Here is a 14,530-nt window from a genome sequence, read left to right on the forward strand (position 1 = left end):
TGGAGAACTTCAGTAGTATAATTTTTTTCCACTTTCTGGGTTGGCCCCCCCAGCGGGTATGGGATTTGATTTTATTGCTTTTGCGCCCCTCATTCCATCTCATTATAGCTTTTTTGTCTTTGGGTTTAGGGTATCTCTTTTGGTAGGTTTCAGCATTTTTTTGGTCAATAGTTCTTCAGCAGTTACTTGTGATCTCAAAATTTCTGTAATAAGGGTCGAGCCCACTTCTTTCTACTCTGCTCTGTTGTTGACAAGCCAGGATTTTTAAATTGAAGAAACATTTGCTAAATATAACATCTGCTCTGTAGGAAATGGGCACTTTCCTACAGTGCCTGTTTAAACCATTGGTGTTTTGTCATCTTTTATGTTATCTAAATGAAAACTTTATTTGAAGTTTGCTTCTGTGATTATTTTTAAAAGTTAAGTAAACTTTGGGTGTATTTTCCCACCTTTTCCCTGAAAAGATTATGGTCACTTTACATTACAGTAGATAATGAAAGTTCAGGATGCTTCAGATAATCCATAATATTATGTGAAAATAAAATCATTTTATGCTTTTTTGGCTATTAAATGTAAGCATTCAGTATTTTTCTCAATAATTTCAGTTTTTACCTCTAAAACTTTATATAGGATGAAGATCAGGAAGAAGTGATCCTTGTCAGAACAGATCATTCCGGAAGAGTCTGGCCTGTAAACACACCGGGAAAACAAGAAGGAAGAAGGAAAAGACAGATTGTATGTTTAACATGTATCTTTTGTTTATTAATTTAGAATTCCTTTTTTCCCCTTTGTATCAGATTTACAGTTAATCCTTTAACTTCGTGAGTTTGAATTGCTCAGGTCCACTTATACACACAACTTTTTCAATTAATTACATACTGTAGTACTACGTATCTGTGGTGGTTTGAAGCTATGGATATGGAGTATAGTTAAAGGATCAACTATAGTCTGATACAAAGGGAGAAAGAGGAATTCACTGCCCCTAACCTTTGCATTGTTCAAGGGTCAGCTGTACTTTGAAATATTTTTAGACATGTAGTTCAATAATGCAAATGCTGTTGGTCTTTCATCGCCCAGTAGTATATGCCTCTTTGCAACCTCATGTACTGTAGCCTGCCAGGCTCCTCTGTCCATAGCATTTCCCAGGCAAGAATATTGGAGTGGGGTGCTGTTTCCTTTTCCAGAGGATCTTCCCCCCAGCAATCAAACCCACATCTCTTACACTGGCAGGTGGATTCTTTACCCCTGAGCCACCAGGGAAGGCCAGTGCAAATATTGGAAGGTAGTAAATAGTGATATTACTTCTAATTATATCCCTTTGCCTTTTACAAAATATAATCTAATTCAACAACAGTTGTGAACATTGAATTTTTAAGGAAATCTTAATTTTAATGTTTATTTCTTTGACATTGTTTCTAGCTTCTTTTTACACACTCATCATAGCTCTTAGGGACAGCCTTGGTCCCATAGATCTCTTATGTGTGTTTGATCCTTTATAAACCTAATTTGATTTTCTGTCTTCTAGCTGTAGCAGTTAATTTATACCACTGCCTTGAGGCTCTTAAAATGGCAAGAACAACATATTCAGTTTTCTCAAGTTAGATTTTTTGTTTTAAATTTGAAAGATCTTATAAGCAGTAATTGAGTACACAGAAGAGTCATTTAGAATCTTTCTGTCAAATGTTTATGATCTGCCTGTTGAGTGCAAATAGAAATGGGATAGATACATCTTCTGATGAAATGGGAGGTATTCGGGTTTTGCAAGAAAGATGTCACAGGAAAATAGTAAAGGTTTGAATTGTATGAGATGACAGAACTGGCTTGGGGTTCATAGATACATTGCCAGATGGCATTCAGTAGTGTTCTTGAATTGCTCACTACTGAGTAATCTAGGTACAGGAGTAGAGAGGTAGACACATTCAGTCGGCACTGAGGTTTGCTTTTTGAGTGTAATGAAAGGATAAGAGGACCAGAAAGATTTGCATCCAAGGAATGATTGAAGTCATAGAATGTGAGATACAAGCTTGTGGAGATGAGAGTAGTGACATGGGCATAAAATAAAAAGAGGATGGTTCCAAAGAAGCTGAACAGCAGCAGGATTTATTTGGATAAGGGAATTTGAGAACAGTGTTGAGGAGATTTGATTTGATGGGTAATAGATAGCACTTTTCTTTTCCACTGATAGGTATGGAACCAACTGAAAGGGAAACCTAGAATTGTTTAGATGAGAGTCAGAATGTCAGCTTTGCTTCTGATACAGCTGTTTGAAGTAGATTTGCTTAAACTTCACTTTTGTTCTTGATATACTTTCTCAATTTCTGGATAACTCCTGACTTAACTCTACAATGATATGGATTTTTTACTACAAGGAGGGGAGAGGAAGCATAAAGCAATTCTGCCTTTTGCCTAAAACTCAGAAATCAGATGCTATCATACTTCTATCTCTTGGGAGGAGGAAGGTAATGCTACAGAAGAGATAGGGAGTGTTATTCTAATGGAAATTCCTCCACATGTATGCAGACAGAATAGAAAGAAATTGGAAGGAAAGATTATGATATATATATTGGGATTTTTGCTTTTAATGTCAGATTTATGGGTAGTACATTAAAATACTTCAGACTCGTGTTTTCACTAAACTTACAGTGTTCATTTTGTCATAGGTTTCAACTCATGAGGAAAAAGAAAGGGTCAGATACTTTCATGATGATGATAACTTAAGCCTAAATGATTTAGTCAAGAATGAAAAGATGGGAACAGCAGAAAATCAGAACAAACTTTTTATGAGAATGACATCAAAGGTAAGATATATTGCTGGGATACCTTTGAATTTTGAGAAATTCAGTCTACTCAGTCTACAATGATGTACTGTTCAGAGACAGCTGGTTTTCTCTAAACTTTGTCTTATTAAATTAAATCCTTTTTAAGACATTAGAAACCTGCATTTTAGAATTGATGTGATTGGGCAGTATACTTTTGGGATTTAGTTTTTTTAAAAATAAGAATTCTGGGTTAATTTTATAATGTATTCTATGAAAATGTTAATTATATATTTGATCTACCACTTAAGAGAACATTTGGGGCAAGACTTTTAATGTTGGCAATGTGCTGCTAATTTGATTACCAGTCTGTTTTGTCTTGATGTTTCATCAGTTCTTCATAATTATGCCACAGGTGTATATTTGAAGTAATATATATTATAAAAAATATTATAAAGAAGGCATCTTGGGATAACCTTAAGTCTATTCATATGAAAATTTTATATTCTTTTTAAAAGTATATCAATGTTTCATGGATAGTAGGATGAATTTTTAAATTTCAAATATTAATCTTTGTTGCACACTCTTCATTCCATTTCCTTTCAAACACTGCCATTAACACTTGTTATCAAAGAGACATTTAAGTTAGGGTTTGACCCCACTGGGAAAATTTCTCTCACTGTATTTACAAGTGAAGTTTTATTGGGACACAGCTATGTTCATTTTATTTCCATGTAGTCTGAGGCTATTTTCATTTTATAACTGCTTCATTTACATGTAATCTAAGGTTGTTTTCACTTTATGTGTAGTCTAAGGCTGTTTTCACTTTATAACAGCTGAGCTGAATAGTTGAGACAGAGACTTCATAGCCCACAAGACTGAAAATATTTATTGTCTGGCACTTAATTGAACAAATTGCTATCCTTGCTTATGATGCTATTGGTGATGGGAATTTGAACCTAGGTATGTGAGGGATAGGAGGGAGACTTTTTACAGTATACCTTATTAGACTTTTCTTTTTAGCTTTATGAATATTTTACCTGGTAGAAAAAATTGACTTAATGAAAACTAGAACAAAGGTAATCAAGGTATCAGTGTGTATATATGTGTGTCAGAGGGAGTAAAAGATGCTTTGATTTAAATAGAAATGTTCATTCTTATCACCAAGAATTGTATGGGATCTTAACTTTAGCCTATTAGGTTAATTTTTCTTCTCTTTATTTTGCGGGAAATACTAGAAATCTTCTGGGATCTGGAAATTCACTGCAGAAAGGACATATTTTTATGAAAGTTTCCTTCTCAGAAATTTAGAAGTGTGAATGAAATATAGTTTTAGTAATTTTATCATAATCCATTCACATTTATACAGAAAATAAAACCTTTTTAGAATTTTTAGTTAAAAATAAATCACTTATTAATTAAAAAGGTATTTATTGGGTACCTAGTTTGTGCTGAATACCATTTCAGGTGCTGGGTATAGTGAAGTAATAAAGTTCCCCAACCCCAAGGAGCTTATATTTTGTTGGATGAGATAGAAAATGAACAAATGCATGATATAAAAATTACATAACATTAAAAAATTATATAACATAAATACTGTGTCACAAAATAGAAAATATTTTTGTAGAGAGTAAAACAAGATAAAAAGAGATAGGATGGTGTTTTCAGTAGAATGCTGAAGGAAGACCTGTCTGTGAAGGTGATGTTTCAGCAGACTTCAGAACAAAGTGAAGGGGAGTGGTCTGTATAAAAATCTGGGGGAAGACCTTGCAGCAGAAACAAATGCAGAGGATCTGAAGAAAAGACAAACACTACAAGCCTTAGAAGACAGCAGGCTGACACGTGACTGTGGATAGAGGCAGAAATGAAAAGAGGAAAGAGAGGAAATGAGAAGAGGAAATGGTCAGACCATGTCAGGTCTTGGAGGCCGTGGTGTGAGAGCCTTTGCTTTTGTTTTACTTATTTATTTTTAAATGTTGCTTTCCCATTCTGCCTTACACCTATGCTGTCACAGGTAACCTTTCTTAGTCTTCTTTTTCCTTTTGGCTGTGCTGGCTCTTTGATCTCTGCAGGCCTTTCTCTAGTTGTGGGAAGTGAGACCTGCTCTCCGGCTGCAGCGTGCGGGTTTCCTTTGTTGCACAGCATGGGCTCTAGGGTGCATGGGCTCCGTGGTGTGGCTCTTGGGCTTCAGAGCACAGGCCCAATAGTTGTGGCATACAGACTTATGTGTCATGGCATGCAGGGCCGAACCCATGTCTCCTGCATTGTCAGGCATATCGTTACCACTGAGTCGCCAGGGAAGCCCTTGTTTGTTTCAAATGATGAGAAACCATTTGAAGGTTTCTAGTAGGACCTCATGACCTCATTTTGTGTTTTATAGTTGTCCCAGGGCTTCCCTTGTGGCTCAGCTGGTAAAGGATCTGCCTGCAATGCGGGAGACCTGGGTTTGACCCCTGGGTTGGGAAGATCCCCTGGAGAAGGCAAAGGCTACTCACTCCAGTATTCTGACCTGAGAATTCCATGGTCTGTATAGCCCATGGGATCGCAAAGCACTGGGCACGACTGAGCGACTTTCACTTTCACATAGATCTTATATATTCTCTCTCTTTTTTTGTCTTTGTTCTCTCTGCTTTTCAATTGTCGAAAGTTTCTGTTGTCATATCCTCAAGCTCACAGATTTTTTTTTCCTTAGCCTTGTCCAATTATTAATAGATTCATCAAAGGCAAATTTGTCACTTCTGTTATGGTGTTTTTGATCTCTAGCATCTAGTGTTTTTTCTTTTCTTTTTTTTGGTTCTTTCTTTGCTTATGTTGTACTTGTGCTTAGTCACTCAGTCACGTCCAGCGCTTTGGACTGCAACCTGCCAGTGTCCTCTCTCCATAGAATTTTTCAGGTAAGAGTCTTCCTGGCCCAGGGATCAAACATACATGTCCTGTATCTCTTGCATCTGCTTACATTACCCATCTGTTTTTCGTGAGCCTGTGCTGCTGGACTGTGGATTCCACCAGTACTTCACAGGTTTTTCTCCACTTAGTTGGAATAGAGTGGCTAGGAGGGGCTGGATTTGAATGTTTCCCTTCTTTCAGGTAGATTAGGCTCTGCTAACACTCTAGCAGGTTAAACTCTGGTATGGTAATTTCTGATGAAGGGCTGGCCTTGTTAAGAAGAAAAGAATGCCCTGGTATATTTCAGTGTTTCCTTTTCCCTTCCGCTCTTGAAAGTCATAGAGGATTTTTCTCTGATCTTTACTCTGAGGACCTGGTAGAGCTCCAAGAGGTAAAATTCACAAAATTTTGAGGGGGCCCTCAATGACTGGATTCCCCTGGCTTTTTTTTTTTTTTTTTTTTCCCCCCCCGCCGCGCATGCCAGGGGGAGAGCTGGCCCCTAGGGCGCAGGAACCGGGGTCTTGCGCCACACGCGCAGGAAAGGGGGAGGGGCACGCGCCCCGGGGGTAGGAGGCTGACCCCGGGCGCTCAGAAACTGGGGGGGGGGGGGGGGGGGGGGGGCGCGGGCGGGGCTCTAGAGGCGCGCAGGAAAGGAGGGATTTTCCAGCCGTGCGCGCCTGGGGGAGGGCTGGCCCCGTGCGCTCAGGAATGGGGGCACTTGTGCCCCATGTGATGGAGGCTCCGCGCGCGCAAGAAGTGGGGGCTCACGTCGCCTCCCCTGACATTTTTAACTTGCATGTTTGTCTACACTGAGCCTCCTGAAATTTATCAAGTACAGTTTAGATTTTCCTACCCTGGCACTGGTTCTCACAGAACCACTGGTTTTTTTTATAGATAAGTTAAATTAGGATTCTTTGTACCAACCTGATTGTTTCTCCAATTTTGGGGGCAGTTACTTTCCTGAGTCTAAAAAGTGCTGTCAGTTTTTCAGTTTGTTCACCTTTGTACTTGTTGGGATAGAGTGGTGACTTCCTAGCCTCTGAAATGCCAGTCTGGAGACTGCTGGTTTATGTTTTGAAAGATTTTTTGGTGACTCTTGAGAATGTAATGTAGACAGGCAAGAATGGAAGCAGGGAGATTATTTAGGAGGATAATTTCCTTAATTCAGATAGAGCCTTGGGTTAGGGTGGTAAACTGGTGAAAAGCAATAACATTTGGAACAATGATGGTGTCATTCATTGAAACAGAAAAACTTTGACAGGAGAAAAATCTTTCAGGAGGTGCAAGATGAAGAGTACTATTATGAACACATTAAGTATGCCCATTAGTCATTCACATGATGGTGTGGAATGACTGTGCATGGAGCTCTGGGTATATCTTGGTTCTCCCATATAGATACAGATGCTGTTAACAGGGACTTAAGAAATTGTTTATGAGGAGGATCTGAAGATTGAGCTGAGCACTCTCTGAAAGAAGGAAAAAGATTCAGCGAATGGGATTCAGAAGGCACGACCAGTGAAGTAGAAGGAAAACTGCGTGGTATTTTGGAAGCCAGAGGAGACGAGAAGGATGTTGTGAATAACTGTGTCTCCTGTTTCTGAGAGACTGTAGGATTTTCACAGATGGAAAAATGAGTATTCATTTGGCATTGGGAATGCTTCTGATGACTTTTTTTTTTGACCATTCCATTAAGCTTGTGGGATCTTAGTTCCCCAAGCAGGGATTGAACCTGGGTCATGGCAGTGAAAGTCCTGCATCTTAACCACTGGACCACCAGCAAACTCCCTTTGTGACTTTGATAAGTGCTTTTCTTGGTCTCTGAAAGAGAAAAGCTTGATTATGATGTGTTCAAGAGTAAGTGTAAGAACAGGTGGTGAAGAGATAAGCTTAGAAAGGAGCTGCTTACTGTCCATCAGGAAAGGCACAGATGCAGTTAGGTTTGTAAATGTGGGAGTAGCAAATGAACTAGTTTTCCTCTTATTGCCTCTATTAGTTGAATGAATGGACTCAGGTATCACTTGAGAGTGATGATGAAGAAGGAGTGTTAATTCCAACAAGTACTGCTCCCAATTAGATAATAATAATTCAAAGGAAAATAAATAATCTTCCACCAGGTTAGTGCAAGACCACATGTTTTGATGACCAGGCAAAAATTGTTACAGCTTGGCTGGGAAGTTCTGATTCATCCACCATATTCACCAGACATTGCACCTTCAGATGTCCATTTCCTTTGGTCTTTACAAAGTTCTCTTAATGGAAAAAATTCATTTCAATTCATTCAATTCCCTGGACGACTGCAAAAGATACCTGGAACATAAAGATAAAAAGTTTGGGAAGATGGAATGGTGAAGTTGCCAGGAAAGTGGCAGAAGATAGTGGAACAAACTGGTGAATACATTTTTCAATAAAGTTCTTGGTGAAAATGAAAATGGCAAGATTGAGGACAAAGTTGGTCATAGAGCAATATGTGCAAAGCCTGAAGAGAACAGTACTTTGGGGGACTAAAATAGGGTGGCAAAGTATAGAGTTTGAGTAGGGATATGATCACATGTGACTGACTGTGTGGATCACAACAAACTGTGGAAAATTCCTAAAGAGATGGGAATATCAGACTACCTTACCTGCCTCCTGAGAAAACTGTGTGCAGGTTAAGAAGCAACAGAAGCAGACACGGAACAACAGACTGGTTCCAAATTGGGAAGAGTAGGTCAAGGCTGTATATTGTCACCCTGCTTATTTAACTTCTATGCAGAGTACATCATGCGAAATGCCCAGCTGGATGAAGCACAAGCTGGAAACAAGATTGCCCAGAGAAATACCAGTAACCTCAGATATGCAGATGACACCACCCTAATGGCACAAAGTGAAGAGGAACTAAAAAGTCTCTTCAGTCGCTCAGTCATGTCTATCTCTTTGCGACCCCATGAACTGCAGCATGCCAGGCTTCCCTGTCCATCACCAACCCCCAGAGCTTGTTCAAACACATGTCCTTCGAGTCAGTGATGCCTTCCAACCATCTCATCCTCTGTTGTCCCTTCTCCTCCCACCTTCAATGTTTCCCAGCATCAGGGTTTTTTCCAGTGAGTCAGTTCTTCACATCAGGTGCCAAATATTGGATCTTCAGCTTCAACATCAGTCCTTCCAATGAATGTTCAGGACTGATTTCATTTAGGATGGACTGGTTTGATCTCCTTGCGGTCCAAGGGACTCTTAAGAGTCTTCTCCAATACCACAGTTTAAAAGAATCAATTCTTTGGCACTCAGCTTTCTTTATGGTCCAACTCTCAGATCCATACATGACTACTGGAAAAACCATACCTTTGACTATGAAGACCTTTGTTGGCAAAGCCATATCTCTGCTTTTTAATATGCTGTCCAGTTTGGTCATAGCTTTTCTTCCAAGGAGCAAGTGTCTTTGAATTTCATTGCTGCAGTCACCATCTGCAGTGATTTTGGAGCCCAAGAAAATAGTCTGTTACTGTTTCCATTTTTTCCCCATCTATTTGCCTTGAAGTAATGGGACTGGATGTCATGATCTTTGTTTTTTGAATGTTGAGTTAAAGATCCTCTTGATAAAAGTGAAAGAGGAGAGTGAAAAAGTTGGCTTAAAACTCAACATTTGAAAAATGAAGATCATGGCATCCAGTCTCATCACTTCATGGCAAATAGACGGGGAGAAAATGAAAACAGTGACAGACTTTATTTCTTGGGCTCCAAACTCACTCTGGACAGTGACTGCTGCCTTGAAATTATAAGATGCCTCCTCCTTAGAAGAAAAACTATGACAAACCTAGATAGTGTATTAAAAAGCAGAGACATCACTGCCAACAAAAGTCCATATAGTCAAAACTATGGTTTTTCCATTGGTTATGTGAGAATTGGACCATAAAGAAGGCTGAGCACTGAAGAACTGATGCCTTCCAACTGAGGTGTTGGAGATGACTCTTGAGAATTCCTTGGACAGCAAGGATATAAAACCAGTCAATCCTAAAGGTAATGAACCCTGAATATTCATTGGAAGGACTGATGCCGAAGCTGAAGCTCCATTACTCTGGCCATTTGATGGGATGAGCTGACCCATTGGAAAAGACAGACGCTGGCAAAGATTGAGAGGGAAGGGGGCAACAGGGATGAGATGGTTGGATGGAACCATTGACTCAATGGACAAGAGCTTGAACAAACTCTGGGAGATTCAGAAGGATAGGGAAGTCCGGTGTGCTGCAGTCCATGGGGTTGCAAAGAGTTGGACACTGAGCAACTGAAAAACAACATGATCATGTGTGACTGAGGTGACTCATATTTATGAGTCCTTATTGTGTGCCAGGCATGTGCTAAAGGATTAAGAAAGATGACCTTGTTAGATGAATAATATTGTTACAACCATTGTAAAATAGGGAAATAGACCATAGAGAGACTGCAGAAAGATTAAATAACTGCCTAATATTATTATATTAGAATATCACCACAGTTATTCTGATTATAGAACCCAAGTTTTTAACCATTATACCTTTCAATATCTATGATTTAGTAGGCCAAAGAATGGCTTGAACTTGACCCTGTTCCCAATATAGAGCATTTTGAGGATTTTAAGCCAGGACATAAATAAGTTAATAAAATTTTTGTTTTAAAAACATCCTCCTTGCTACAGTTTATTTTGAGGAAGGTTTAGAGAAAGTGCCTTGAGATACAATTGAAAACTGTTTTATATTCTATGTGGAATGCATGCTAATTTTTAATTTTTTTTTATCATGCATGAGCTTCTGGGATTTATTTTTGTTAATGAAAATAAATTTTAATTTCTAATTTAAGTAAATTAGGAGTTTGGGGTTAACAGATATACACTCTTGTATATAAAACAGCAAGCAAAGACCTACTGATTAACACAGGAAACTACATTCAACTTTCTGCAGTAACCTATAATGGAAAAGAATTCAGAAAAGAGCACACACATATACACATACACGTGCACACATGTATGTAACTGAATCATTCTGCTGCACACCTGAAATCAGTATTTTTTTTTTCAATTTCTCCTTTATTTATTTATTTATTTTTTCAGTGGGTTTTGTCATACATTGATATGAATCAGCCATAGATTTACACGTATTCCCCATCCCGATCCCCCCTCCCACCTCCCTCTCCACCCGATTCCTCTGGGTCTTGCAAACCAACCACACTTTAATAAGATAAATACACTTTTAACAGAGTTTTTAAGCATTATCAAAACACCATTACCACATACCCCTAAATTAGCAGTACGTCAGTGTGTCTAGCCAAAGACCACCATGGACACATAGAATTAAGTTTAGTTTATTATATAGCTGCTGTTAAGTCGCTTCAGTCGTGTCCGACTCTGTGCGACCCCATAGACGGCAGCCCACCAGGCTCCCCCGTCCCTGGGAGTCTCCAGGCAGGAACACTGGAGTGAGTTGCCATTTCCTTCTCCAATGCATGAAAGTGAAAAGTGAAAGTGAAGTCGTTCAGCCCTGTCTGACTCTTAGTGAACCCATGGACTGTAGCCTACCAGGCTTCTCCTCCTCCATCCATGGGATTTTCCAGGCAAGAGTACTGGAGTGGGGTGCCATTGCCTTCTCCATTATTATATAGCAGCAAAACAGAATTCACACCATGTTGAACTGTGGGATATTCTCAATAAGAGAGTGTTAGAAAGGCTTATTAAAAGAATTTGATTATGTATGCATGAAACATACATAATTTTATAAAATTAAAATTATAAAAATAAATAAAAAAGAAAATTATTTTTTAAAGAGAAGGGAGAAAATAGTTCTCAACATTAGCAAATTGGTGGTATGTTTAATAGAAGGTATGCTAATTTTATAGGGAAAGTTGTTCTTAACCTCTCTGTGATTTAGTTTCCTCGTTTATAAATCAAAGTAATAATGATTCCCTCCTCAAAGGAGTGTGAAAGTAAAGGTGTCAGTCTCTGTTGTGTCCAACTTTTTGCGACTGCTAGGCTCCTCTGTCCATGGAATTCTCCAGGCAAAAATACTGGTGTCGGTTGCCATTCCCTTCTCCAGGCGATCTTCCAGGCCCAGGGATCGAACTCAGGTCTCCTGCATTGGAGGCAAATTCTTTTTTGTCTGAACCACCAGGGAAGCCCATAGGAGTATAAAAACAATCAAATTGCATAGAATTGCACATACTAAATACTCAGTACACTCTATTTGTGATGATAATGATAATAAATTGATCCCTGCAGTTCAAACTTAAATTTTAATCACTTTTTTCTTTTTTAAAATTTTCATGTAACCTTTTTATCACAGAACTTGTAACTTCAGTATGCCACAGTATTATCAGACACAACTGAGCGACTAACACTTTCATTTTATTTTTTTCATGACAATAAACTGAATAAGCCTTCTCTCTACTACTTTTATTTTGGTTTTTCAGTTTATGGGAAAAGCAGACGGAGACTATTACACTCTGGATGACATGTTTGTCTCCAAAGCAGCTGAGAGTGAACACTTTGGTGAAGAGGAAGAGAATCAGAGGAAAAAAGCTATTGCTGAGCACCGGAGTCTTATTGCACAAATGGAAAAATGTCTTTATTGTTTTGACAGCTCTCAATTTCCCAAGCACCTTATTGTTGCAATAGGTGTTAAGGTAAGAAATATAGTGTTTATTGTCCTAAGGAAATGAATTAATGGTATATGTAAATTTGCTTCTTTCTTCATACACTTCTAAGATTCTAAGTAATCCATCTTGTCTTACTCTATGTTTCAAATGTTTTCTAAGTTCCCATGATTCTTAGGATTTTCTATAGATTGAGTATAAATATTCAAATGATATGAAGCTCATGTTTCATGTAATTCCACTCTACAGAGAGGCAACATTGAGTTGTGCTTCAGGCCTTAGACTTTGGATCCAGACCACGTGGATTCAGATCCTTGCTCTGCCATATCCCATCTGTGTGATCTTATTTTCATGATTGGCACTTAAGTGTCAGTATTAAAATCACTTCAGAGCTACTTACTCTAAAGTAGCTTCTGCTTCTTCCCTTACATTCTCATGAAATCTTTTTATTTCTTTATAGGCTATCTCATAATTTGAAGAAGTTTGTTGTACAGTTAATGCTTGGTAACCCCCGGGGATTGGTTTCTTCAGTCCCGTATATCATAATCCACAGATGCTCAAGTCCCATAGTCAGCCCTCCATATCTATATTTTGTTTTACTTGTTGAGTGTCCCCCTTAGTAGTCTGTTAGTTCCGTTAGTGTAGGTAACTTTTACTTATTGTATATATGCATGTTTATAGTCACTTCTTCAATAAATATTCTTGGTATTCAGTCACTCAGTCATGTCCAACTCTTTGTGACCCCATGAACTGCAGCACACCAGGCTTCCCTGTCCTTCACTGTCTCCTGGAGCTTGCTCAAACTCATGTCCATTGAGTCGGTGATGCCATCCAACCGTCTCGTCCTCTGTTGTCCCCTTCTCCTCAGTAAATATTAAGTATCACTTACTTAGTAGCCACTCATAATAGTCACTTATTTCAGTATTTGGCAATTTAATTCTTACATTACGTAAATAATTATCATGTACCTGTTGTATGTCAGAACCTAATTAGTCACTGGGGAAAAGTAGAGAATCAAATATACTTGTGTAGATTGTATTCTAGTGAAATAGAGCAGAAAATAAATAATGTAATGGTTGCCCTGATTTAAGGAATGTTGTTATGAAACAGATATAGAGAGGAAATGTGGAAATGTGGGAGGCTATTTTTTGAGAAGCTGATCCAAAAGGCTTCTCTGAGGAGATATTTTATAGGTATGAAAGATGAGAAAAAGCAAGCAACATGAAGATCTGAATGAATAATGTTTCAGAAAGAGGTGTCAGTGAGTGAAGACACGAGGTAGGCATTTATGGAACTGAAGGGGGAAAAAAACAGTGTAGCTAGAGTGGAGTGAGTGAGAAAAAGTGGTGTGATTGGAAGTTGAATGAATGAATGCTAGTTTCAGAAACTAATAGTGTGGAAAATATACATATGCATATTGTTTGTTACACACACATATACACAGAACCTATGTAGCCAAAGAACTAGTATTGATTTTTTCATTCCAATTCTAGTCTTTAATACCTTTAGGTCATTGAGAACGTCAGTTTATCAGCTTAAATTTTGTTTTTTTTAAATTTTAACTTTTCATTACCCTTCTTTTCCATTTGTTTCTTTCCTCTAGACTTTATCAAAGAGTAAAAGTAAAAAATTCCATTCAAAATTTAATCAGTCAAAAAACTCTTAACCCACCTTGCCAGTTACTTGTATTAATTTTCCCATGTTCTTTTCTAGACTGTTACATAAACATTTACATTTTCATAATTAGGACATTTTGTATAAATATTTCATTTCTCTTTAGTCTGACCCCTACCTTTACAAAATGTAAGAATAAATTAAACATAAAGTAACAAAGTTTTCAAAAAGTCTTTATCAGAACTTTGGGTTTTTTTCAATGACTTCATTTTCCCTAAAGCACTGAAGACAGTCAGGGTCCACACAGGCACAAAGGTGTGAAGTGTACACTTCTGTTTGCCTCCTGATTTATAGGCTGTGTCCCAAAGGCATTTCTCAGTGAAAGGAACTGTTGGCCAGTAAAGAGACGTTTTCTATTTTCAACTCATATATTGTTTCACACATTTCATTTCCTATTCTCAGTTTTCCTTTTTTACTGTGAGGTAATCCACATTTTTCAGTTAGAAGGTATTAAATTTTAATTATAAAATTAATTTTCCAATTAAAGGTACTAAATGTTCTTTTTGCCTCTAACTTACTGAACATTAGCTGATCTGTTTCTTCCTCTTGAGCCAGTCATATCATTTTGATTTCATTTTAGCACTATTTGAATAGTGTTATTAACACTATTTGAATAGATC

At 38.1% G+C, this 14,530-nt stretch overlaps 1 protein-coding gene across 3 annotated transcripts in view; it reads left to right on the top strand.

Moving 5' to 3' along the window:
* CWF19L2 (CWF19 like cell cycle control factor 2) overlaps positions 1–14,530 on the top strand; it is a 154,698-nt gene that overhangs the window by 92,385 nt on the left and 47,783 nt on the right. For all 3 annotated transcript variants that reach the window (XM_043898155.1, XM_043898170.1, XM_043898161.1), the window contains exons 11-13: positions 631–735; positions 2,661–2,798; positions 12,054–12,266. In XM_043898155.1, the coding sequence (XP_043754090.1) occupies positions 631–735; positions 2,661–2,798; positions 12,054–12,266 (456 nt within the window). The remainder of the gene's footprint in view (positions 1–630; positions 736–2,660; positions 2,799–12,053; positions 12,267–14,530) is intronic.

The sequence above is a fragment of the Cervus elaphus genome, chromosome 1 (genome assembly GCF_910594005.1).
Source record: "Cervus elaphus chromosome 1, mCerEla1.1, whole genome shotgun sequence".
In the NCBI taxonomy this organism is placed as follows: Eukaryota; Metazoa; Chordata; class Mammalia; order Artiodactyla; family Cervidae; genus Cervus; species Cervus elaphus.